The 24,404-nt window shown below is 36.5% G+C and overlaps 1 protein-coding gene across 1 annotated transcript in view; it reads right to left on the minus strand.

Moving 5' to 3' along the window:
- Positions 1-24,280, minus strand: part of LOC120340149 (complement factor H-like) — a 31,548-nt gene extending 7,268 nt beyond the window's left edge. The window contains exons 1-20 of the mRNA XM_078116573.1: positions 23,801-24,280; positions 23,293-23,475; positions 22,776-22,958; positions 20,007-20,189; positions 19,499-19,681; positions 18,982-19,164; positions 15,024-15,206; positions 13,508-13,690; positions 12,481-12,663; positions 10,438-10,620; positions 7,957-8,142; positions 7,485-7,649; positions 6,123-6,296; positions 5,656-5,832; positions 5,115-5,279; positions 4,476-4,649; positions 3,836-4,012; positions 3,473-3,646; positions 2,876-3,037; positions 41-193 (exon numbers count right to left, since the gene is read on the minus strand). Of these exons, the coding sequence (XP_077972699.1) occupies positions 41-193; positions 2,876-3,037; positions 3,473-3,646; positions 3,836-4,012; positions 4,476-4,649; positions 5,115-5,279; positions 5,656-5,832; positions 6,123-6,296; positions 7,485-7,649; positions 7,957-8,142; positions 10,438-10,620; positions 12,481-12,663; positions 13,508-13,690; positions 15,024-15,206; positions 18,982-19,164; positions 19,499-19,681; positions 20,007-20,189; positions 22,776-22,958; positions 23,293-23,475; positions 23,801-24,041 (3,595 nt within the window). The 5' untranslated portion in view covers positions 24,042-24,280. The remainder of the gene's footprint in view (positions 1-40; positions 194-2,875; positions 3,038-3,472; positions 3,647-3,835; positions 4,013-4,475; positions 4,650-5,114; positions 5,280-5,655; positions 5,833-6,122; positions 6,297-7,484; positions 7,650-7,956; positions 8,143-10,437; positions 10,621-12,480; positions 12,664-13,507; positions 13,691-15,023; positions 15,207-18,981; positions 19,165-19,498; positions 19,682-20,006; positions 20,190-22,775; positions 22,959-23,292; positions 23,476-23,800) is intronic.
- Between the last annotated feature and the right edge of the window lie 124 nt (positions 24,281-24,404).

Consider the following 24,404-nt stretch of genomic DNA (forward strand, 5'->3'; position numbering starts at 1 on the left):
CGGTGGATACCAAGCAATTATAATAAGGAAAACATTGTACCGGGACATTCTCGAGTATTACATTCCCTCTCCTGTGTGTCAGGGCCTGAACAAGGTTCATATCGACATTGCCTTCTACGAATCTCGATTCCACCACTGCATGTTACGTCACATTTTGACCAAGAGCCAAAGTCGGTCCACTTTGAATCTTTTTCTAAATGGAAAAAGATCGAATCACAACACTTGCACAAATAACACTACACGTTCTTACTTACGATATTTAACATACACTCCCCGAATTAAAATATCGATATGAATATATTTCCCACCATGGTTATACTATGTTGGTGTTTTAGCAAACAGGGTTCAAAATCCATGCCTGTATTACATCCCCTGTTTAATCAGCTGGGCAGGCTATATTGTAAAACAATTTTGGCTTTTTAAAAAAACAATACGTGTTTTTGCTACGTGTCCCTACTGCTCTTTCAAATGATCGTTCCTCAAATATATATCATTGAATAAACAGATCTCGCAAGCATCCAAAAATCGCATCGTTTATTCTTCGCATTTGCCGCCTCGTTTACAAAATACCATTTTCGTACACATGTTTTTAAATATTGCATCAAAGGTTGCAACATATCAATAATATTCACGCTCTAATAAATACATCAAAAATGCCATTTCACCCTTGGTTCGTTCGTCTTTTCGCAACCCTTTATCTTTAAACTGTCCTATCTGCCCCCAAACTGCCCACATCTCGCTCTTCACCAATTCCACTTGTATTGCTAACTCGAATAAGACTGACTTGTGGATGTACCCTTTTTATAGGCCACGAGCAATATGTTTCCGAAATGTGTTTCGTTTGCTCTTTACCATTTTCCGCTTGCAGTTACATGAATCTCATTTCTCCATCACGATCTTGTTTTATTAATATCAAATACCGTGTTTCATCCTCCGAACTTTTCTGCGGACGGCTATTTCGCTTAACATTAACTGTCACTCTATCTAAACCAGAGTATTCAAGAAAATTGGGCAGACAGATGGAGGTGCTTTTGTACACAGATATATTTGAAATAGGCGACAAATGACTGAAGGCAAAAAGATGTCGACAAACGCGGATGACTGAGATGGAATGAAGTGGAGGCGCATCATTATTGTTCTTTTTACAATCCCCAAGGATCAGAGTACGAACTAGCGGAGAATTAGAAGCTGTGTCTAAAGCCAAACGTCCATTAGACATTTATGCCAAGATTCCTACACGCATGAGGTGTGAAAAATGCAATCATCGTGCAAGCATTTAAGCTACCAATTATGGTGCTTGGCTATCCAAAAAAGTATCAGACAGCCATGATTAAAAAATTTGATTGCTCAATCAAGTTGGAAAAACGCCATTTCATTTTTAAAATGTCTACCGATATTAATTTACTCCACAACGTATTCAAGGCATTGAAAATCTTACAATTGGTTTTATTTCAAACAAAATCATGGCCTAAAATATATGCAAGCATATATTGCTTCTAAGACGATAAACCCATTCAACATTGGCATACTTCCGCCACATATGGATCACAAATTGCTAATGCGGTTGTAAAATAGTTCTGGTCGTAATAGCCGTTGATTAATTAGCCTAATGAATCGTTCAGGTAGAGATGTAAGGTTCGTCCCTCTAGCGGAAGGGACTAGACACCGGGAGCTCAGGTAAGGTTAGCCGGAGGGAATAGACACGGGGAGCTCAGGTGGGGTTAGCGGGAAGGATCAGACACGGGTGCTCGGGTAGGTCTAGCGGGAGGAATCGGACACGTTGAGCTCAGGCAGGGTTAGCCGGGGGGATCAGACACAGAGAGCTCAGGTGAGGTTAGCGGGAGGTATCGGACACGGGGAGATCAGGTTGGGTTAGATGGAGGTATCGGACACGGGGAGATCAGGTTGGGTTAGATGGAAGTATCGGACACGGGGAGATCAGGTTGGGTTAGATGGAGGTATCGGACAGGGGGAGATCAGGTAGGGCTAGCGGGAGGGATCAGACACGGGACGCTTAGGTAGGGTTAGCGGGAGGGATTAGGAGTACGAAGCTCAGGTAAGGTTAGTGGAAAGGATCAGACGCGAGGATCTTAGGTAGGGTTAGCGGGAGGGATTAGTTACGAGGAGCTCAGGTAGGGTTAGCGGGAAGAATCAGACGCGGAGAGCTCAGGTAGGGTTAGCGAGAGGGGTCAGACGCGGGAAGCTTAGGTAGGGTTAGCGGGAGGGATTAGGAACACGAAGCTCAGGTAAGGTTAGTGGGAGGGATCAGAAGCGGGAAGCTCAGGTAGGGTTAGCGGGAGGGATCAGACGAGAAAAGCTTGCGAGATGGATTACACGCTGGGATCTCAGGTAGGGTTAGTCGGAAGAATTAGAGACTTGAAGTTCAGGCAGGGTTAGTGAAAGGACTTAGACACGGGGGGCTCAGGTAGGGTTAGCCGGAGGGATTAGACACTTGGAGATCAGGTAACGTTTGCGGGATAGTTTAGATGTAAAGATCTCGGGTAAGGTTAGGCGGAGGGATCAGACGCGGGGAGCTTAGGCATGGTTAGCGGGAGGGTTTAGACGCGGGAGCTTAGGCTGGGTTAGCGGGATGGATTGGACGCGGGGATCTCAGGTAGGCTGTGCGGGAGGGATTAGACAATGAGAGCTCAGGTAGGGGGAGCAAGAGGAATTAGACAAGTGGAAATCCAAGGAATTAAAAAGAAGGTTGATGTAGACTTTCACGTATTGCAACATTGCCACCTGCATGTAACATCACAATTGGACCATGTCCCATAGTCAGTCCAAGTTTCCTATATGGCTCAAATAATAGAAATCAAAAAATTAATACTAAATGTGAAAAATAGTTTTCAATTATTTACTATAGCCTACCTACCTTGACAGGTGGGAATATCAGGGTACCATAATCCTGCATTGCACGTAGAAAAATTGGCAGGAGGATTCAATTTATACCCATCATTACATCTAAATGAAATTCTGTTTTCAGAAATACGAGTATATTCTCCGTTGGTTATAGAAAATTGTCTGTCACATTGTCCTATAACGGTAAAAATGTGAATTTTAAATAATGTTATTGTGTTTCTTAAAATAAAACAATACAGTTCTCCAAACTTCACAAGATAGCTCGATTGTGAGATTCATTATTTTTATTCCGAATTTCCAGAGGAACCTCATTTGGTATCTCATGAATATTGTTGTATCGCAATTCAACAAATTGTCTCGAATAATACAATTTTATATCAAGAGCAGACATGACTAACTACCTCATTTCCTCCTAGTTTACTGATACTTTCGGATTCACTCCGAAAACAACGTTTTATAAATGGGAATATCTTGTATATATAGAAGAAAACAACTAACTTGAAAAAATACTGTTCCACTCATTTTAGTGACAACTCTAGTACACTTACAAAAGTTACGTAGAATAAATAAAACTCATCAGAAAATTAGCATGAACGCAGAAAAAACTCACTTTCACATTTAGGAATACTTGGTTTCCAGTCGCCAATATTCTGGCATATAGAATACGAAATAGACGGGACGAGAACGTATCCGGTTTTACATTCGAATTGAATTGTGTCGTTTTCAATGTACCGAAGCTTATATGGCATTATGCTTCCTGCGTCAAATTTTGGTGCTAAACAATCTAAATTGATTATAAAAAAATTTGATTAATATTATATAGCTTGTCAATATTTGCCATCGTTATGTTTCTCAATTTATAATACCGAGTTTAAGCTTGATTTAATATTCAACAGCCTAGCTGGAACATTTTCGTTATTCGGGGAGATCTTTTAATTTGATTTACACTTATGATCACAAAAACAAAATTTACTCCAGCATGGTCGAAGATTACACGGTCTTCGCTCTATTGCTGCTTCCGATCCTCCTGGACAGTTCATTGTATTCGAAAGAGCATTTTTGCACAGACGCTCGCGAGTTTGTGTTCCATCGTCACACGTAACATCGCAGTCTGACCAATCACCAAAGTCACTCCAAACCCCTAGTGTAGCTGTAGGTATGCAAACAATTCAGTCAAATTCCGGGGATAGGTGACCCTCTGGACGATGGTTAACTTGTAGCTGTGTAACCACTTTCCCCATGGTGCGATCCAGACCATTACATAAACATAGTACCTTCAAACATGGACTGCTTTTACAGAGTATAGTTTGGTTTGTGAAGACTACATAGAAACTTGTACAAATCTTATTTCACTATTCCTCGAACACGAATATTGTCCTCTTTTTCAGGATAAAGGAGTTCGGAATTTGTCCAGCTCCATAAATTATGTTTTGCTAATATAATTACGTGTTCCGTAACGAATTACAATATTATAGTTATAATATTATATATATCGCTTGCCTCTATATACCTATTTAAGATTCCTGCAAACAATGAAGTAAATAAAATGAACGAAGGTTTAAAAAGGTAAATAAAATCACGTTGAGAATAAGATAATGTTCACAGTTACTTACGCTCACAACTTGGTATGTCTGGTTTCCACTTATCGCCATTCTGGCAAATGGAAAATAAAACTGGTGGAACAGCGCTGTACCCTGATCGACATTCAATTTTAATCTCTTCACCTTCAGCGTAAACTTGTTTATTAGGTGTTATATTTGCATCATTTATGAATGGAGCAAAACACTCTAAACAAATCAATTAAATCATTTGAATTGATAATATCTCAGTTGTTAGTTACAGCCGCATTATTTTTGCGTGATTTCCGAATTTTCGACAAATATGGTCACAATTACGCTGGCATTTGCGGGTATCTGGGTAGAGTAATCTTTTCGGTTTGCTGTAGCCCAATGGATATTTTTTGCCGCGGGTGAGCTATTGTCTGGATAACTACTAAATCGATAATAAAGGTTTTGAATTAATTCATTAATACAGATACTCGTGATTTAAACGAGAAAAATAATTCTATACATCGTCAATATTAGGTTCGTTGCCATCTGCCTTTTGGATGGGATAATACGAATAATACGCGAAAATGGTTTTCTTGATGGTCAATAATATCAGAATCATTACAAAAATTTCGTTGTTTTACGCTATGAATACCAAGTCTAGACTACACAAATAATACGATAACAGGAAGAAAAATAATATACCAGGACATTCTTGAGTATTGCATTCTCTTTCTTCTGTTTCGGAGCCGGAACATGGCGGAGAAAACTGCCCATGTCGACATTGCCTTCTACGTATTTCAACTCCGCCATTACATGTTGCGGAACATATCGACCAAGGTCCAAATTTTGTCAAAATTGTTACGGTATCTTCAGAATTAAAGTTTAGTAATACAATTAATACGATTTTTTATATAAAGAATTGATGTCGAAAACATGTCGTCAATTTCTAATTACCTGATATAACCCTCATGTTACAAGAGCATAGGGCGCAAAAGGTGCATTTCAGTGTACAAATTCATTTCTTATTTCACGTTTTTATTTCTAGCAATAGCCTGGCAAAAACTGTTTTAGCTAGAATTTGTATCATCTTTTAGCTTCCCCAAACCTTTGCAACCATATACATCTGTGGGGGCAAAACTATCCAGGTGCAAAATGTCCGTAGGTGCAACGATAAGAGAACCCAGGATTCCACAATAAGAAATTCGAATAATTTTGCTGATAGATAGTAAAACTACATACTCACTTCGACATTCAGGAATATTAGGAAACCATTTTCCATCACGACAGATAGATGTCGGAACAGGTGGGTGTAATTTACGACCTACGTTACAGGTAAACGATATTTTATTTCCCGAAGAATATACATTTCTCTTAGGACTATGCCGACCATTTCGGATCGATATAAACGGACTGCATGTACCTAGAAAAATTGTGATATAACATTGGATCAATACCCCGTTTGATTGGATAAATGCGGCCCAAATGGGAGCTTAATTATTGCTAGGGAAAAGTCAACAGTTGAAATTAATTTTCTACAAAATTTGGTCCTAGTTGGTGTATATTTTACCCAGCAGTGTAGAAGGTACCCGGGTGACTGGAAGTAGAAAACATACCCATTTTGAAACGAACGGCAATTTTTTAATATAGTCAAAATGAGACCTACATTTAAAATCTAACTAGTATTAAACAGGAACAAATGTAGGAACTCACGTTCACAGCGAGGTATATTTGGTTCCCAACTCGTGTCAGGTTGACAAACAGAAGTAGAGATAGACGGAATCAAAATATATCCACTCCGGCATTCTATTTTTATTTCCTCTTCTTCAGCATAAATTTGTCTTTTTGGTACAATGACTCCAAAATTCAAAACTGGCGCAGAGCATTCTTAAACAGATATATTAGGAAAACATTAAAAAATTATTTATAACATTTTTCATCAAGAAAAGGTGAGGAATATCAATTAGCAGCCATGAGTGTATTGGAAATGAAATATTTATATATAATTTCATTCACAGGCCTAATATAACAGGCTTTCGAAATTTGGTAGGAGTTTATTATTTATCGATTTTAATCGGTAAGTATGTTGATAGGTATTTGTCTGTCTGTATGTCTGTCTGTTAGATGCACGCGATATCTCACGAAAGCGAGATTGAATCTGCTCCAGATTTTGCATGTGCATTCATCTTATCTCGGACCAGAAGCCTATTAATTTTGGGCGAATTATGTCATATAATTAGCGAATTATTAATTAGTTAGTGATGGGACACAAGGTGTCACTATGGAGTAAGAGCGCTGTTTTGGGGATCCCCTAACTTTCGATCGATAAGTCTTCGGTCTCTGACCGATATTCTCGTTTCAATATTTGATGAATTTTTCATGCAGTGACAAACAAACTGTTGTTATTTAGATTAATTAAAAAACTAAATAAAATAATTTTTCTATTAAGGATGAAACGAATATTTGATTTTTAATGTTCACGAATATCAGAATGAACTTGGTACAACACCTCTACTCAGTATTCATCTTTATTGTTCCCTGGTGAAATTATGTAAAAATACGTTAAATGAAGAAAGGGAAGCGTCGTTGCATGCAAGTAAAGAACTAATTAGTGATTCGAAAGGATTCACTGTAATTTCATCCCGTAATATAATTGCGGTAAATTCGTCGTAAGAAAATTAAAACGTTGGTAGTTACATTATCAGTGATATTATCATTATTTTTACAGCTTGAGCGAAACGAACAAAACACAGCTCGAGTAAATAAATAAAAAATCAGATAAAATCGAATTGTTTTTGTTTAAAATTACGATCATTAATAGTGTCACATATTCATGATATCCCATATCTTTAACTGTTAATGGTGAATCTGCTTGCTAACACTAACTGTGCCTTGAAATTTCCAAGCGCTTCAATTACTGGCAATGATTTTATTTTCCTTGCAATAAAATTACCAGGTAAAGTTACCAAGTAAAATTACTGTATCACATTTGAAAGTTTTATTTTGTATTTGTGCGATGAAGCGATAAACATCGCCAATAATTCACTTCATAGAAAATATATTCAATATAATTACCAGGGCATTTATCAGCATTACATTCTCGCTGTTCGGTCTGAGGCCCAAGACAAGTTGGAGAAAAATGCTCCCGTTGACAACTTCTTTCACGTATCGAAATTCCACCGCCGCACGTTACGTCACATGCTGACCACGATCCAAAATCAGTCCAAATACCTTCAATCGCTTCAAAATCATTAATAAGAATATTAATTACAGAAACAGATGCAAAATGAATCAAATGTATTAGTACATATTGTTGAATATAACAAATTAGCGCCATTTATTGCTATCAGTATAAAACTCACGTTGACGAAAATGTGTATCATATACAAATATGAAAACCAAAGCCAGCCAGCCAAACCTCTCTTACCTAAGATCGGTAAGATTTACTGGTAAAATGGGTAAATTTTTCTAAGGATATTGTATTCTTGGATATTGGTCAAGTGTAGACAAGAAGTGTACAGGAATATGCCGAAATGTGTTATCTTACCCTCCGTACTTTTGCAAAATGGTATGTTAGGAGTCCATTTTCCCGCTCGACAAACAGATGACTGAACAGTTTGAGGATTAAGTCTATGTCCGAGGTTGCATTTAAATGATATTTCATCTCCAGAAATATACAAAGGTTTTGATGGACTATAATTTCCATTTAAAAATGCAAATTGGGTGCATTGTTCTATAAAAAATAAGCTTGATTAACTTAATTTAGGCAAAACCATATCGCCGCCACCCGAAAGATGTGGCTACCACTGTCTGTGATAGCTATTTTACTATTTAATTCTAGTTGCGTTCTCAAATTATTAGGAAATTCTTCAATCTTTACGTCTGATTTACATATTCATATTCTCAATATCAATAATCTGAATATATTTTAGCACAATTGTGATATTTTATTATCTATATAATCATGCTATGTCGCCACGAACTTCGAACTGACGTCATAATGCAAAACTCACTTTCACATTGTGGAACATTTGGTTTCCATTTCCCGGAATGTTAACATTCTGAATACCTTATTGACTCCGTTTAATGCGTAGCCAGGTATCATGGTTCAGTAAATACTAAGTCAATTATGACGTCATACAGATACGTACCGCAAGCCCGCGTTTGACTGAAGTGTTTGCGTTTGACCGCCTCACACTCAAGGTCGATTCGTTGTTTCAGGTTGCGCTTCGTATTTGGCACCACCTCCCTAGTTTAGGATCTACTATACCAATGTAGCGTTTTGTATCAAAATATGCTTTACCGTTGGTGGATGACTATTTTATGTTTATTATTGGTATGTAAGCTGTTTATTTACTTTGTTTAAAGTCAATTCTCCGAATATACGACAATATATAGCAAGCACTCGGCGTTATACAGAAACAACTGAATCTAATAAATTATCTTGCACCGCAGCATGCATTGCTGAGCTGTAGCTTATTCGCCCGTTTGGTTTGGCCAATGAGCTAGGCTTACCATACGTCCCGCTTTAGGCGGGACAGTCCCGCTTTTCAGCGTTTTGTCCCGCCGTCCCGATAAGTCAGCCAAAAGTCCCGCTTTTCCAGCATAATGCACAAACATGTTCTCGTTACTGTTGTTTCTGTGTAGCGCAGCGCTAGTCTACTTACTGAAGGTAAATGCGTTCGTTTCCCGCTGATTCCCATTGATGGCAGACGTATCGCATGTAAAACCAATACTAATTAGTCTAAATTCGCATTATTTGTACCGGTATCGTTAACGTCAATTCCTTCCTATTTTTCGAACTGAACCCGATATTTGGACAGAGAATATGCGCATGAAATTTCGATAACAATATGGTCAATAAAGACAGCCGAGACAGCTTTAAATGTAGGAATGTAGGCCTATGTAGTAAAATCGGAAAATGTGAAGTTATAAAATCACAGCTAAGGGGTCGTTGTCTTTCGAGGCGTCCCGCTTTGAAGTCACAAAAATATGGTAACCCTTCAATGAGCATATATATATATATATATGCTCAGCTACATAGTATACAAGCGCACACGGTATAAATGTGTTGATAAGGTAAATGATAAGATAACTAAATTTTGGCATTTCGATGTTTGAACTAACGTACACAACTAAATATCGTCACGCTAATAACCGAATTGCGTAAGTCATTTTTAGCAGTTTTGAGAAAAACGTAAAAAACTTCCTAATGATTTTGTTATGCAATTGAGAGTCAATAATTTTCCATGGTTCAATTTTTTGATCGTAGCCGGATTTAAGTTAATTTGTATGACGCAGTTAAGTGACGTCATAATGGCGCACTGTGACTTAGGCAGAAATATGTCTATGACTTGGTGACATACGCAATTTTGCAACTTCACGATATGCACCAGTCCTGAAAACTAAACATTCCAAAAACGAATGTAATTCTCAGTATCTACAATGTCTAATCCCCAAAATAGCTAATCAGTTTCAATTACATCATTTTTTATGTTTAAAAATATATATTTCATCAATATAACACGTTCTGCACACCCACCGAAATAGGACTAAGATTAAATATAAAGAATAAAACAGCAATGCACCCAATATAAAATCCAACCAAGGTAAATTGGACTCGGACAGTGAATATCACAAGTGCACGTCTTCCTATACTGTAGTAAAAATTCAAATTAACACGCGCTAAGCTAGAATCCGAGATGCAAAAACTCGAAAATACTTCGCCGAGGTTATTTTGCCTTTGTGACGTCACAACAGTACTGCGATAACAAGGATAATTCATTATGACGAAACATATGCACAAATGTGCATGTCATACTAAATCTCCATTTTTATGGGTTTCGGAATTCCTAAAATAAAATCTGATTTAACAGACAGGTGCGCAGCATTACATAAATACCTATTTTATTAAAAACTCAAAATCGCCAAAAATGACATACGCAATTCGGTTATTAGCGTGACGATATGTTACTGATAACTAGGCCGGTTGGCATACTAAGTTCTTCTTAAATGAATTTCCACTAACTTTCGCATGTTGGTAAATTCGGAATCCATATTCCATCATCACTACATGTTGATAATGTGGATTCAGGAGCATATCCTGGACTGCATCGAACAAACACTTCTTCGCCAGCAGTAAAAGTTGTTTTGTCCGGGTTGTACCTGCCGTTGTCGTCCGGAAAGAATATCGAACACTGCTTGGGAACTTCTATACATGCATAATTAACAACACGCGGTTAGTGCCCGCATGAGCTCAAATGCTCAGTGTTACAGTCTCTCTCTCTCAAAAAAAGATAGACTGTATTCCAGTTTGTACGATACTCAATGTGATTTGGAATGAAAGCGTCCGCTAATTCTCTACTAAATTGGCTATGTCCCTATTAAAATCGCCATCCGATATTTACTATAATGGCTATGTTCCTACTTAAATAACTTTGTCCCTTCTGAAACGGCCATGTTTACCATGTTCCTACTAAAAATGCCTATGTCTCTACTACATTTTAGTAGGAACATAGTTAGATCGCGATTTTAGTAGGGGCATAGCCATTTTAGTAGGGACATATCTGGATCGCGATTTTGGTAGGGCCATAGCCATATTGTAGAAAGAAGGCGGATATAAGGGACATGGCCGTTTCATGAATACCGTTAAAGAGCTGGTACTTCGGCTGTCAGCAAACTCGGTATGGGGAGTTTTGTTCTAAACAGCCATAAATTGCAAAGACGTGCGTATTTTTGTTGATTAACCCAGCGCAATTGGGTGTGCTACTTAAGAAGATCTTTCTGAAATATTTAGATGTCGTTTATTATATAGCGTGAGAAGTAGAATCTTGTTGAGGATACGTATCTGTAACGCAGAGTTATCGGTTTCAAAAGTACCTTCCTCGAAGCTTCGTTATTACTTCACAACACAGAGGCTTACGACAACAGAAGAAACTGGCGAGAGACGCGATCGCGCGGGTTAAACACTGGGCAAAATGGTACAATCAATAAGGCGATACTCGACGAGGCACCATTATTGCTATTTGCCGTCATCATCAGTCAATTTTTGGTGTGCCAAATGGCATGAAAACTGACTGCCTGGTCAGTTGCGTGTCCTATATTTAGTATCTTTGGGCCTTAGTTAATGACATTAACAAGTAAGGTAATTACTTATCGATCTTAAGATCGGTAAGTATATTGATAGGTATTTGTATGTCTGTGTGTGGGTGTGTGTGTGTGTGTGTCTGTTAGATGAACGCGATATCTCACGAACGCGTGGTTGAATCTGCTCCAAATTTTGCATGTGCATGCACCTTACCTCGGACCAGACGCCTATCGATTTTGGGTTAATTATGTCGTATAATTAGCGAGTTATTAACTAATTACCGATCTAAGATCGATAAGTCCTCGGTCTCCGACCGATATTCTCGTTTTAGGTTTCGGTCATTTTGGCGTTAGGACAAATATCTCATATATATATATAAAAGTTCCGTGAAAAGTGTTTCGTACTAAATGAAAATAAATGTATTTTATATATCTTGCCATTGCAAGCTGGTAATCTTGGAGTTCACCGTCTTTTTGAAGAAGGTGTTATCTACAGAAAAGCTTGCTTGGGCGAATAAGTAAATTCTTAATGCTTGAAACTGTGGACCATTTTATCATTTTTTCTTTCTTTTACTATACATAAAAAATCTAAATTCGAATTATTTGTATCGTTAACGTCAATTCGTTTCTATTTTTTGGATTGAAACCGATATTTGGACATAGAATATGCGCAATAACTCTCGATGACAATATGATCGGTGAGGACAGCTGGGATGACTTTAAATGTAGGCCTATGTAGTAAAATCGGAAAATGTGAAATTACAAAATCACATCTAAGGGGTCGTTGTCTTTGAAGGCGTCCCGCTTTGAGGTCACAAAAATATGGTAACCTTAGCTCAGAGTGATGGTTGGGCACATCGAGAGCCTGAGATCTCATGCTGCTAAATCATCGTCTTAAGACGCCGAAATGTTTTTGAAGTTTCTCTCTAAATATTTATGTTTGTGTTTTTATTTTAACTCATGACAAAATGCCTATTTAGCTTACCTTGGCAAACTGGTAAATCTGGATTCCATATTCCATTCTGGCATGTTGTAGATTTCAAGTTGGAATTTAGTTGATAACCAACATTGCAATTGATTGAAATTTGTTCCCCGGATGAGTAAGTACGTTTGAGTGGGAAAGGAATGCCATCGAGAGTATTCGGCAGCTTACATGGTTTTGCAATTTCTGAAAGATACGTAAGTAATTATTTGTCTATCATGATTAGAATACGAGACAAGTTCTCTTTTCGAGAAAATTGATCAAATATCATTCCACATTATATATATATATATATACATATTTATACATTGACAACAAAATTAAACGGACAACTAAAAATACAAATGCATAGTTGGATAGATTAAAGTGGAGTTAGAAAAAGTTAACCCCTAAGATATATAAGAGCGACTGAATGCATTTTAAGGAAATGTCCAGGCTAGCAAGGTTAGTTAATGTTTTGCGGATCCTACATTTTCGTTGTGAATTGTTATTATTGATAAAAGTAAAATATAAAATACTCGCTTCTACAAACTGGTAAGTTTGGAGTCCATCGTCCATTTTGACACGTTGAATACATCAAGTTTGAATTTAGTTGGTAACCAACATTGCAATCGATCCGAATTCTTTCACCAGTTGAGTAAGTTCGCTTGGACGGAAAGGGATTACCATTTGAAATGAGAGGCGCTGAGCATGGCTTTGCAATTTCTGAAGTTTATAGAAATCGTGATTTACAACCTTTCTCATTATTTTGGATTACTGAGATTCCGAAGATAAATCAGTCTTAAACATGTAGCATACATTGAACACTTATTTTGGAGAAATGGGTCCGAAAATGTTTTATTAAAAATAAGGTATGAGCCGGCCATTTTGACTTTCAATAAAATAAATCAGGCTCCATTATAACAGGAAAATACATTAAAAGTATGTTTTGGATATATTTATGTTCATATAATCTACGCCCAAACAAGTTTAGTCGAGAGATTAATACGGTGTGCTGACACGCGTATAATATGTATTATATCAAACCTGCCTTTGCAAGTAGGTAAGCTTGGGGTCCAAATTCCATTCTGGCATCTTATATATTTTAAGTCGGAGTTGGGTTGATAACCGGCATTGCATTTGATTGAAATTCGTTCTCCAGATGAGTAACTGAGTTTGGACGGTGAAGGATGCCCATTAGGAATAAATGGCGATGAGCATGGCTGTGCCTTTTCTGAATTATACACGATAAATTGAGTGTCTGTTCGATAACCACACAATTTTCTTTTCACTAGCCTACGACTACTGTCAACATTTTTGTATTGTCTCAATATATTATACTAGCCTATACAGAGTGAAAATGTAGATTTGTACAATGTAAGGCAACAACTTTGTCCCAGGATACGAATTTACGATTGAATTCATAGTAAGATAGCTTCCATGTTAACAATGTGGCAACGATTCACTTTTTTCTTATTCTAATATATATGTGTTGTGCTGAATACAGTAATATTAGTAAATATATATATAACTTTCCATTGCAAGCTGGTAAACTTGGACTCCATTTCCCGTTTTGACATGTTGATGACTCAATATTGGAATTGAGTTGATAACCAAGAGTTATCGGTTTCAAAAGTACCTTCCTCGAAGCTTCGTTATTACTTCACAACACAGAGGCTTACGACAACAGAAGAAACTGGCGAGAGACGCGATCGCGCGGGTTAAACACTGGGCAAAATGGTACAATCAATAAGGCGATACTCGACGAGGCACCATTATTGCTATTTGCCGTCATCATCAGTCAATTTTTGGTGTGCCAAATGGCATGAAAACTGACTGCCTGGTCAGTTGCGTGTCCTATATTTAGTATGTTTGGGCCTTAGTTAATGACATTAACAAGTAAGGTAATTTTAGGTTTCGGTCATTTTGACGTTAAGACAAATATCTCATATATATATATAAAAGTTCCGTGAAAAGTGTTTCGTACTAAATGAAAATAAATGTATTTTATATATCTTGCCATTGCAAGCTGGTAATCTTGGAGTCCACCGTCTTTTTAAAGAAGGTGTTATCTACAGAAAAGCTTGCTTGGGCGAATAAGTAAATTCTTAATGCTTGAAACTGTGGACCATTTTATCATTTTTTCTTTCTTTTACTATACATAAAAAATCTAAATTCGAATTATTTGTATCGTTAACGTCAATTCGTTTCTATTTTTTGGATTGAAACCGATATTTGGACATAGAATATGCGCAATAACTCTCGATGACAATATGATCGGTGAGGACAGCTGGGATGACTTTAAATGTAGGCCTATTTAGTAAAATCGGAAAATGTGAAATTACAAAATCACATCTAAGGGGTCGTTGTCTTTGAAGGCGTCCCGCTTTGAGGTCACAAAAATATGGTAACCTTAGCTCAGAGTGATGGTTGGGCACATCGAGAGCCTGAGATCTCATGCTGCTAAATCATCGTCTTAAGACGCCGAAATGTTTTTGAAGTTTCTCTCTAAATATTTATGTTTGTGTTTTTATTTCAACTCATGACAAAATGCCTATTTAGCTTACCTTCGCAAACTGGTAAATCTGGATTCCATATTCCATTCTGGCATGTTGTAGATTTCAAGTTGGAATTTAGTTGATAACCAACATTGCAATTGATTGAAATTTGTTCTCCGGATGAGTAAGTACGTTTGAGTGGGAAAGGAATGCCATCGAGAATAATCGGCGGCTTACATGGTTTTGCAATTTCTGAAAGATACGTAAGTAATTATTTGTCTATCATGATTAGAATACGAGACAAGTTCTCTTTTCGAGAAAATTGATCAAATATCATTCCACATTATATATATATATATACATATTTATACATTGACAACAAAATTAAACGGACAACTAAAAATACAAATGCATAGTTGGATAGATTAAAGTGGAGTTAGAAAAAGTTAACCCCTAAGATATATAAGAGCGACTGAATGCATTTTAAGGAAATGTCCAGGCTAGCAAGGTTAGTTAATGTTTTGCGGATCCTACATTTTCGTTGTGAATTGTTATTATTGATAAAAGTAAAATATAAAATACTCGCTTCTACAAACTGGTAAGTTTGGAGTCCATCGTCCATTTTGACACGTTGAATACATCAAGTTTGAATTTAGTTGGTAACCAACATTGCAATCGATCCGAATTCTTTCACCAGTTGAGTAAGTTCGCTTGGACGGAAAGGGATTACCATTTGAAATGAGAGGCGCCGAGCATGGCTTTGCAATTTCTGAAGTTTATAGAAATCGTGATTTACAACCTTTCTCATTATTTTGGATTACTGAGATTCCGAAGATAAATCAGTCTTAAACATGTAGCATACATTGAACACTTATTTTGGAGAAATGGGTCCGAAAATGTTTTATTAAAAATAAGGTATGAGCCGGCCATTTTGACTTTCAATAAAATAAATCAGGCTCCATTATAACAGGAAAATACATTAAAAGTATGTTTTGGATATATTTATGTTCATATAATCTACGCCCAAACAAGTTTAGTCGAGAGATTAATGCGGTGTGCTGACACGCGTATAATATGTATTATATCAAACCTGCCTTTGCAAGTAGGTAAGCTTGGGGTCCAAATTCCATTCTGGCATCTTATATATTTTAAGTCGGAGTTGGGTTGATAACCGGCATTGCATTTAATTGAAATTCGTTCTCCAGATGAGTAACTGAGTTTGGACGGTGAAGGAGCCCCATTAGGAACAAGAGAGCAATGCTCAAATATATGGACACGCAGAACAATTCCCCAAAAATCATATGCGGTGATCAACGACTAACATACCGGCGGTGACTTACCAGTACCTGTATCGGGGTACCGTGACGGTACAGGGACTGTCATAGATATTTTAGGTCCTGTGACAATTGAAACATCAGTTGAAATATCTCGTGATATGAGTCAATTATGTACCGTATTATCGGATCAGGTACCGAACCACAGTCAAACATTTCACATAAAAACGTTACTAAATAACATGCGTCAACTTAACACCAGCCGAATCGGGGTACAATTTTTGGTACAGTGACTGTCATAGCCGTTTAGGGCTGATGGACAATTCGACTACACGCAGACACGGACAACTCACCAGGCCTAGGGTGGTGTAGCCAGTCTGCGGACAATTTCATTCAAACCGCTATAAAACAAAAACCAATATATCTAACCCGTTAATTTTTCCACCGTGGGTGCATTGGCGGCATTTATTCTACACGCTAAACCTCCTATTAACTTTCTACGACAAAGGGTTAAAGCTATACAAATCCCCAAAGTACGGCATTCGAAAGACGTATTTGCGACCAGTGTGCGACCACGGATTTCAAGCCTTGATCATCGTTTCTGCTGCGTCGAGACTATCGCATACGCAGCCATACAGCAATCAAACAGACAAAACACGGTGGTCGCAAATTGGTTGACAATTGTTGGTCTTGTGACAGCGTGAAAACATTGGGCTTCTAATTGCATTTCTGACCGTCATATATTTCAAGAACACGGTTATTTCGAACAAAACTCGTTAAATTATAAACAAAGCACCACATCACAGCAATCAAACAGACGAAAACACGGTGGCCGCAAATTGGTTGACAAAGATATTATCGACGTATCGGAAATGCACACCCCCTATTCCCCCTCCTTCAAATGTTGAAACGCGAAACTTTCAAATATGGTTAAAAGAAACACAACTCTACCCACCTGCCAAGTTTCATCTTTTTATTCCTCATATTTGTATAGATTTTCAAGCTTTTGACAGCTACGAGTTAGTTCAGTGTCACCGCGCTGTGTTACGGTACCAGAACTTCTCTATCTTTAGAAGGTCATGTCTTGTGACAGCGTGAATTGAAATTGCAAGATGGTCCGTTGGACACAAAATGGCGTCCGATAACCGCAAAACGTTTAGTGACGTCATAGCAAACAAAAACAAATCTTACAGAGCTAACAGAAATATTTGAAACAAATAAAAGTAATAGCCTTCTGGAGAAAAATTTCATCTTCAACCACTGAAAATTTCAAAGCAATTAGTCCAGTAATCAAAGAGAAAAGCGACTTTTTAAAAACGTGTCAAAGAACAAGAACAAGAACAACAACAACATAATATTGAAACGATCGTTATGTCCACTACATGTCCAATAAATGGCGATGAGCATGGCTGTGCCTTTTCTGAATTATACACGATAAATTGAGTGTCTGTTCGATAACCACACAATTTTCTTTTCACTAGCCTACGACTACTGTCAACATTTTTGTATTGTCTCAATATATTATACTAGCCTATACAGAGTGAAAATGTAGATTTGTACAATGTAAGGCAACAACTTTGTCCCAGGATACGAATTTACGATTGAATTCATAGTAAGATAGCTTCCATGTTAACAATGTGGCAACGATTCACTTTTTTCTTATTCTAATATATATGTGTTGTGCTGAATACAGTAATATTAGTAAATATATATATAACTTTCCATTGCAAGCTGGTAAACTTGGACTCCATTTCCCGTTTTGACATGTTGATGACTCAATATTGGAATTGAGTTGATAACCAAGAGTTATCGGTTTCAAAAGTACCTTCCTCGAAGCTTCGTTATTACTTCACAACACAGAGGCTTACGACAACAGAAGAAACTGGCGAGAGACGCGATCCCGCGGGTTAAACACTGGGCAAAATGGTACAATCAATAAGGCGATACTCGACGAGGCACCATTATTGCTATTTGCCGTCATCATCAGTCAATTTTTGGTGTGCCAAATGGCATGAAAACTGACTGCCTGGTCAGTTGCGTGTCCTATATTTAGTATCTTTGGGCCTTAGTTAATGACATTAACAAGTAAGGTAATTTTAGGTTTCGGTCATTTTGACGTTAAGACAAATATCTCATATATATATATAAAAGTTCCGTGAAAAGTGTTTCGTACTAAATGAAAATAAATGTATTTTATATATCTTGCCATTGCAAGCTGGTAATCTTGGAGTCCACCGTCTTTTTAAAGAAGGTGTTATCTACAGAAAAGCTTGCTTGGGCGAATAAGTAAATTCTCAATGCTTGAAACTGTGGACCATTTTATCATTTTTTCTTTCTTTTACTATACATAAAAAATCTAAATTCGAATTATTTGTATCGTTAACGTCAATTAGTTTCTATTTTTTGGATTGAAACCGATATTTGGACATAGAATATGCGCAATAACTCTCGATGACAATATGATCGGTGAGGACAGCTGGGATGACTTTAAATGTAGGCCTATGTAGTAAAATCGGAAAATGTGAAATTACAAAATCACATCTAAGGGGTCGTTGTCTTTGAAGGCGTCCCGCTTTGAGGTCACAAAAATATGGTAACCTTAGCTCAGAGTGATGGTTGGCCACATCGAGAGCCTGAGATCTCATGCTGCTAAATCATCGTCTTAAGACGCCGAAATGTTTTTGAAGTTTCTCTCTAAATATTTATGTTTGTGTTTTTATTTTAACTCATGACAAAATGCCTATTTAGCTTACCTTCGCAAACTGGTAAATCTGGATTCCATATTCCATTCTGGCATGTTGTAGATTTCAAGTTGGAATTTAGTTGATAACCAACATTGCAATTGATTGAAATTTGTTCTCCGGATGAGTAAGTACGTTTGAGTGGGAAAGGAATGCCATCGAGAATAATCGGCGGCTTACATGGTTTTGCAATTTCTGAAAGATACGTAAGTAATTATTTGTCTATCATGATTAGAATACGAGACAAGTTCTCTTTTCGAGAAAATTGATCAAATATCATTCCACATTATATATATATATATACATATTTATACATTGACAACAAAATTAAACGGACAACTAAAAATACAAATGCATAGTTGGATAGATTAAAGTGGAGTTAGAAAAAGTTAACCCCTAAGATATATAAGAGCGACTGAATGCATTTTAAGGAAATGTCCAGGCTAGCAAGGTTAGTTAATGTTTTGCGGATCCTACATTTTCGTTGTGAATTGTTATTATTGATAAAAGTAAAATATAAAATACTCGCTTCTACAAACTGGTAAGTTTGGAGTCCATCGTCCATTTTGACACGTTGAATACATCAAGTTTGAATTTAGTTGGTAACCAACATTGCAATCGATCCGAATTCTTTCACCAGTTGAGTAAGTTCGCTTGGACGGAAAGGGATTACCATTTGAAATGAGAGGCGCCGAGCATGGCTTTGCAATTTCTGAAGTTTATAGAAATCGTGATTTACAACCTTTCTCATTATTTTGGATTACTGAGATTCCGAAGATAAATCAGTCTTAAACATGTAGCATACATTGAACACTTATTTTGGAGAAATGGGTCCGAAAATGTTTTATTAAAAATAAGGTATGAGCCGGCCATTTTGACTTTCAATAAAATAAATGAGGCTCCATTATAACAGGAAAATACATTAAAAGTATGTTTTGGATATATTTATGTTCATATAATCTACGCCCAAACAAGTTTAGTCGAGAGATTAATGCGGTGTGCTGACACGCGTATAATATGTATTATATCAAACCTGCCTTTGCAAGTAGGTAAGCTTGGGGTCCAAATTCCATTCTGGCATCTTATATATTTTAAGTCGGAGTTGGGTTGATAACCGGCATTGCATTTGATTGAAATTCGTTCTCCAGATGAGTAACTGAGTTTGGACGGTGAAGGATGCCCATTAGGAATAAATGGCGATGAGCATGGCTGTGCCTTTTCTGAATTATACACGATAAATTGAGTGTCTGTTCGATAACCACACAATTTTCTTTTCACTAGCCTACGACTACTGTCAACATTTTTGTATTGTCTCAATATATTATACTAGGCTATACAGAGTGAAAATGTAGATTTGTACAATGTAAGGCAACAACTTTGTCCCAGGATACGAATTTACGATTGAATTCATAGTAAGATAGCTTCCATGTTAACAATGTGGCAACGATTCACTTTTTTCTTATTCTAATATATATGTGTTGTGCTGAATACAGTAATATTAGTAAATATATATATAACTTTCCATTGCAAGCTGGTAAACTTGGACTCCATTTCCCGTTTTGACATGTTGATGACTCAATATTGGAATTGAGTTGATAACCAACATTGCAATTGATTGAAATTTGTTCTCCGGATGAGTAAGTACGCTTGAGTGGAAAGGGATTGCCATTGAGAATGATGGGCGACCTACATGGTTTTGCAATTTCTGGAATATATATATACAAGTAATTATTTGTATATCTTCAAAATTTCATTCAAGTTATCTTTTCTGAAAAAAATCTGTATCTATTGTATTCTTTTTGTTAATGTACCAAATAACAAGATTCATTTCCAGAAATACAACGTAATTTATTTTTATAAAAAACTAAAAAACATTATACTTAGAAAACATTCCAAATTTAAACTAATATTTGTGTGTATTATTTGATAGCGAAATTACGCACAAAATTAAATAATAACGAATGGATTCATTTTCACGGCATGTCCGGGTTAACAAGTAAAATAGTCTGAGGATTATACATTTTGGTTGTAGATTGTTATCAATGATAAAAGTAGAATATCAAATACTCGCCTCTACAAACTGGTAAGTTTGGAGTCCACCTTCCGTTTTGACAGCTTGTATATTTTGAATTGGAACTGAGTTGATAACCGGCATTGCAATTGATTGAAATTCTTTCTCCATTCGAGTAAGAGGGCTTGGAAGGGAAAAGATTTCCATTGAGAATATTTGGCAATGAACATGGTTTTTCAATTTCTGAAATATAAGCAATTTATACATACGACTATGAGTAATCAATTATCTATCTAAAAATAACTTTTTTTGCAACAAATTGTCAGCGTTAATGCAATATTTCCATATGTATGCCAATGAACAAATGAAACCATACAAACATTCATGCATTTCACAAAGCATCACAAAAAAATTTAAAAAAATATATTATTTTAAAATAGTTTAAACTCTAACTTAAATCCTTCATTAGAATTCCAGTCTTAAAAATAAAATGTGAAAAGTACCCTAGACTTGTAATGTATCTTGTGTGTGAGATAGTACCATTCTTACAATGTAAACAAAAATTCCATGAATTAATATTGATGTGATAAAAAAATATCAAACTTGCCGATACAAGCCGGTAATCTTGGTGTCCACCTCCCATTTTGACATCTTATTAATTCCCAGTTAGAATTGAGTTGATAACCAGCATTGCAATTGATTGAAATTTGTTCTCCGCTTGAATAAGTGTGTTTCGGTGGGATGGGATTTCCATTGAAAATATTTGGCAGCGAGCATGGCTTTGCAATTTCTGAAATACACATGAATAATTGTCGATCCATTATCACATATTTTCAGTTTCATCAACAATTGTTATCATAACATAGGATTGAAATCATTTTAAAAAGTACCACATTTTTTTATACCAAAATAAAATGCAAAACAAATTTTACTCCAAAAGCATTTCAAATCCACACCTAAAGCAACATTTCAGATCACTAGAATTTAAATGAATTGTCATTTGGATAAAAAGGCGGGACAGTTCCACTTTTTACCGTCTTGTCCCGCTGTCCCGATAAGTCAGGAAAAAGTCCCGCTTTGGCATTCAGCCCGTCAGCAAAATACACGAACATTACCAGTGAACATGTTCTCGTTACTGTTGTTGCTGTGTAGCGCGGCGCTAGCCTACTTACCGAAGGTGAATGTTTGTTTGTTTCGTTGTTTTCCAATGTATCACATGTAAAAACCAGTACTAATTGGTCTTGTTCTGACGTTTACGTGATTGTAACATTGAATAACGTCTTTTTAAAGAAGGTGTTATCTACAGAAAAGCTTGCTTGGGCGAATAAGTAAATTCTTAATGCTTGAAACTGTGGACCATTTTATCATTTTTTCTTTCTTTTACTATACATAAAAAATCCAAATTCGAATTATTTGTATCGTTAACGTCAATTCTTTTCTATTTTTTGGATTGAAACCGATATTTGGACATAGAATATGCGCAATAACTCTCGATGACAATATGATCGGTGAGGACAGCTGGGATGACTTTAAATGTAGGCCTATGTAGTAAAATCGGAAAATGTGAAATTACAAAATCACATCTAAGGGGTCGTTGTCTTTGGAGGCGTCCCGCTTTGAGGTCACAAAAATATGGTAACCTTAGCTCAGAGTGATGGTTGGGCACATCGAGAGCCTGAGATCTCATGCTGCTAAATCATCGTCTTAAGACGCCGAAATGTTTTTGAAGTTTCTCTCTAAATATTTATGTTTGTGTTTTTATTTTAACTCATGACAAAATGCCTATTTAGCTTACCTTGGCAAACTGGTAAATCTGGATTCCATATTCCATTCTGGCATGTTGTAGATTTCAAGTTGGAATTTAGTTGATAACCAACATTGCAATTGATTGAAATTTGTTCTCCGGATGAGTAAGTACGTTTGAGTGGGAAAGGAATGCCATCGAGAATAATCGGCGGCTTACATGGTTTTGCAATTTCTGAAAGATACGTAAGTAATTATTTGTCTATCATGATTAGAATACGAGACAAGTTCTCTTTTCGAGAAAATTGATCAAATATCATTCCACATTATATATATATATATACATATTTATACATTGACAACAAAATTAAACGGACAACTAAAAATACAAATGCATAGTTGGATAGATTAAAGTGGAGTTAGAAAAAGTTAACCCCTAAGATATATAAGAGCGACTGAATGCATTTTAAGGAAATGTCCAGGCTAGCAAGGTTAGTTAATGTTTTGCGGATCCTACATTTTCGTTGTGAATTGTTATTATTGATAAAAGTAAAATATAAAATACTCGCTTCTACAAACTGGTAAGTTTGGAGTCCATCGTCCATTTTGACACGTTGAATACATCAAGTTTGAATTTAGTTGGTAACCAACATTGCAATCGATCCGAATTCTTTCACCAGTTGAGTAAGTTCGCTTGGACGGAAAGGGATTACCATTTGAAATGAGAGGCGCCGAGCATGGCTTTGCAATTTCTGAAGTTTATAGAAATCGTGATTTACAACCTTTCTCATTATTTTGGATTACTGAGATTCCGAAGATAAATCAGTCTTAAACATGTAGCATACATTGAACACTTATTTTGGAGAAATGGGTCCGAAAATGTTTTATTAAAAATAAGGTATGAGCCGGCCATTTTGACTTTCAATAAAATAAATCAGGCTCCATTATAACAGGAAAATACATTAAAAGTATGTTTTGGATATATTTATGTTCATATAATCTACGCCCAAACAAGTTTAGTCGAGAGATTAATGCGGTGTGCTGACACGCGTATAATATGTATTATATCAAACCTGCCTTTGCAAGTAGGTAAGCTTGGGGTCCAAATTCCATTCTGGCATCTTATATATTTTAAGTCGGAGTTGGGTTGATAACCGGCATTGCATTTGATTGAAATTCGTTCTCCAGATGAGTAACTGAGTTTGGACGGTGAAGGATGCCCATTAGGAATAAATGGCGATGAGCATGGCTGTGCCTTTTCTGAATTATACACGATAAATTGAGTGTCTGTTCGACAACCACACAATTTTCTTTTCATTAGCCTACGACTACTGTCAACATTTTTGTATTGTCTCAATATATTATACTAGCCTATACAGAGTGAAAATGTAGATTTGTACAATGTAAGGCAACAACTTTGTCCCAGGATACGAATTTACGATTGAATTCATAGTAAGATAGCTTCCATGTTAACAATGTGGCAACGATTCACTTTTTTCTTATTCTAATATATATGTGTTGTGCTGAATACAGTAATATTAGTAAATATATATATAACTTTCCATTGCAAGCTGGTAAACTTGGACTCCATTTCCCGTTTTGACATGTTGATGACTCAATATTGGAATTGAGTTGATAACCAACATTGCAATTGATTGAAATTTGTTCTCCGGATGAGTAA

Source organism: Styela clava, chromosome 9 (genome assembly GCF_964204865.1).
Source record: "Styela clava chromosome 9, kaStyClav1.hap1.2, whole genome shotgun sequence".
Lineage (NCBI taxonomy): Eukaryota > Metazoa > Chordata > Ascidiacea > Stolidobranchia > Styelidae > Styela > Styela clava.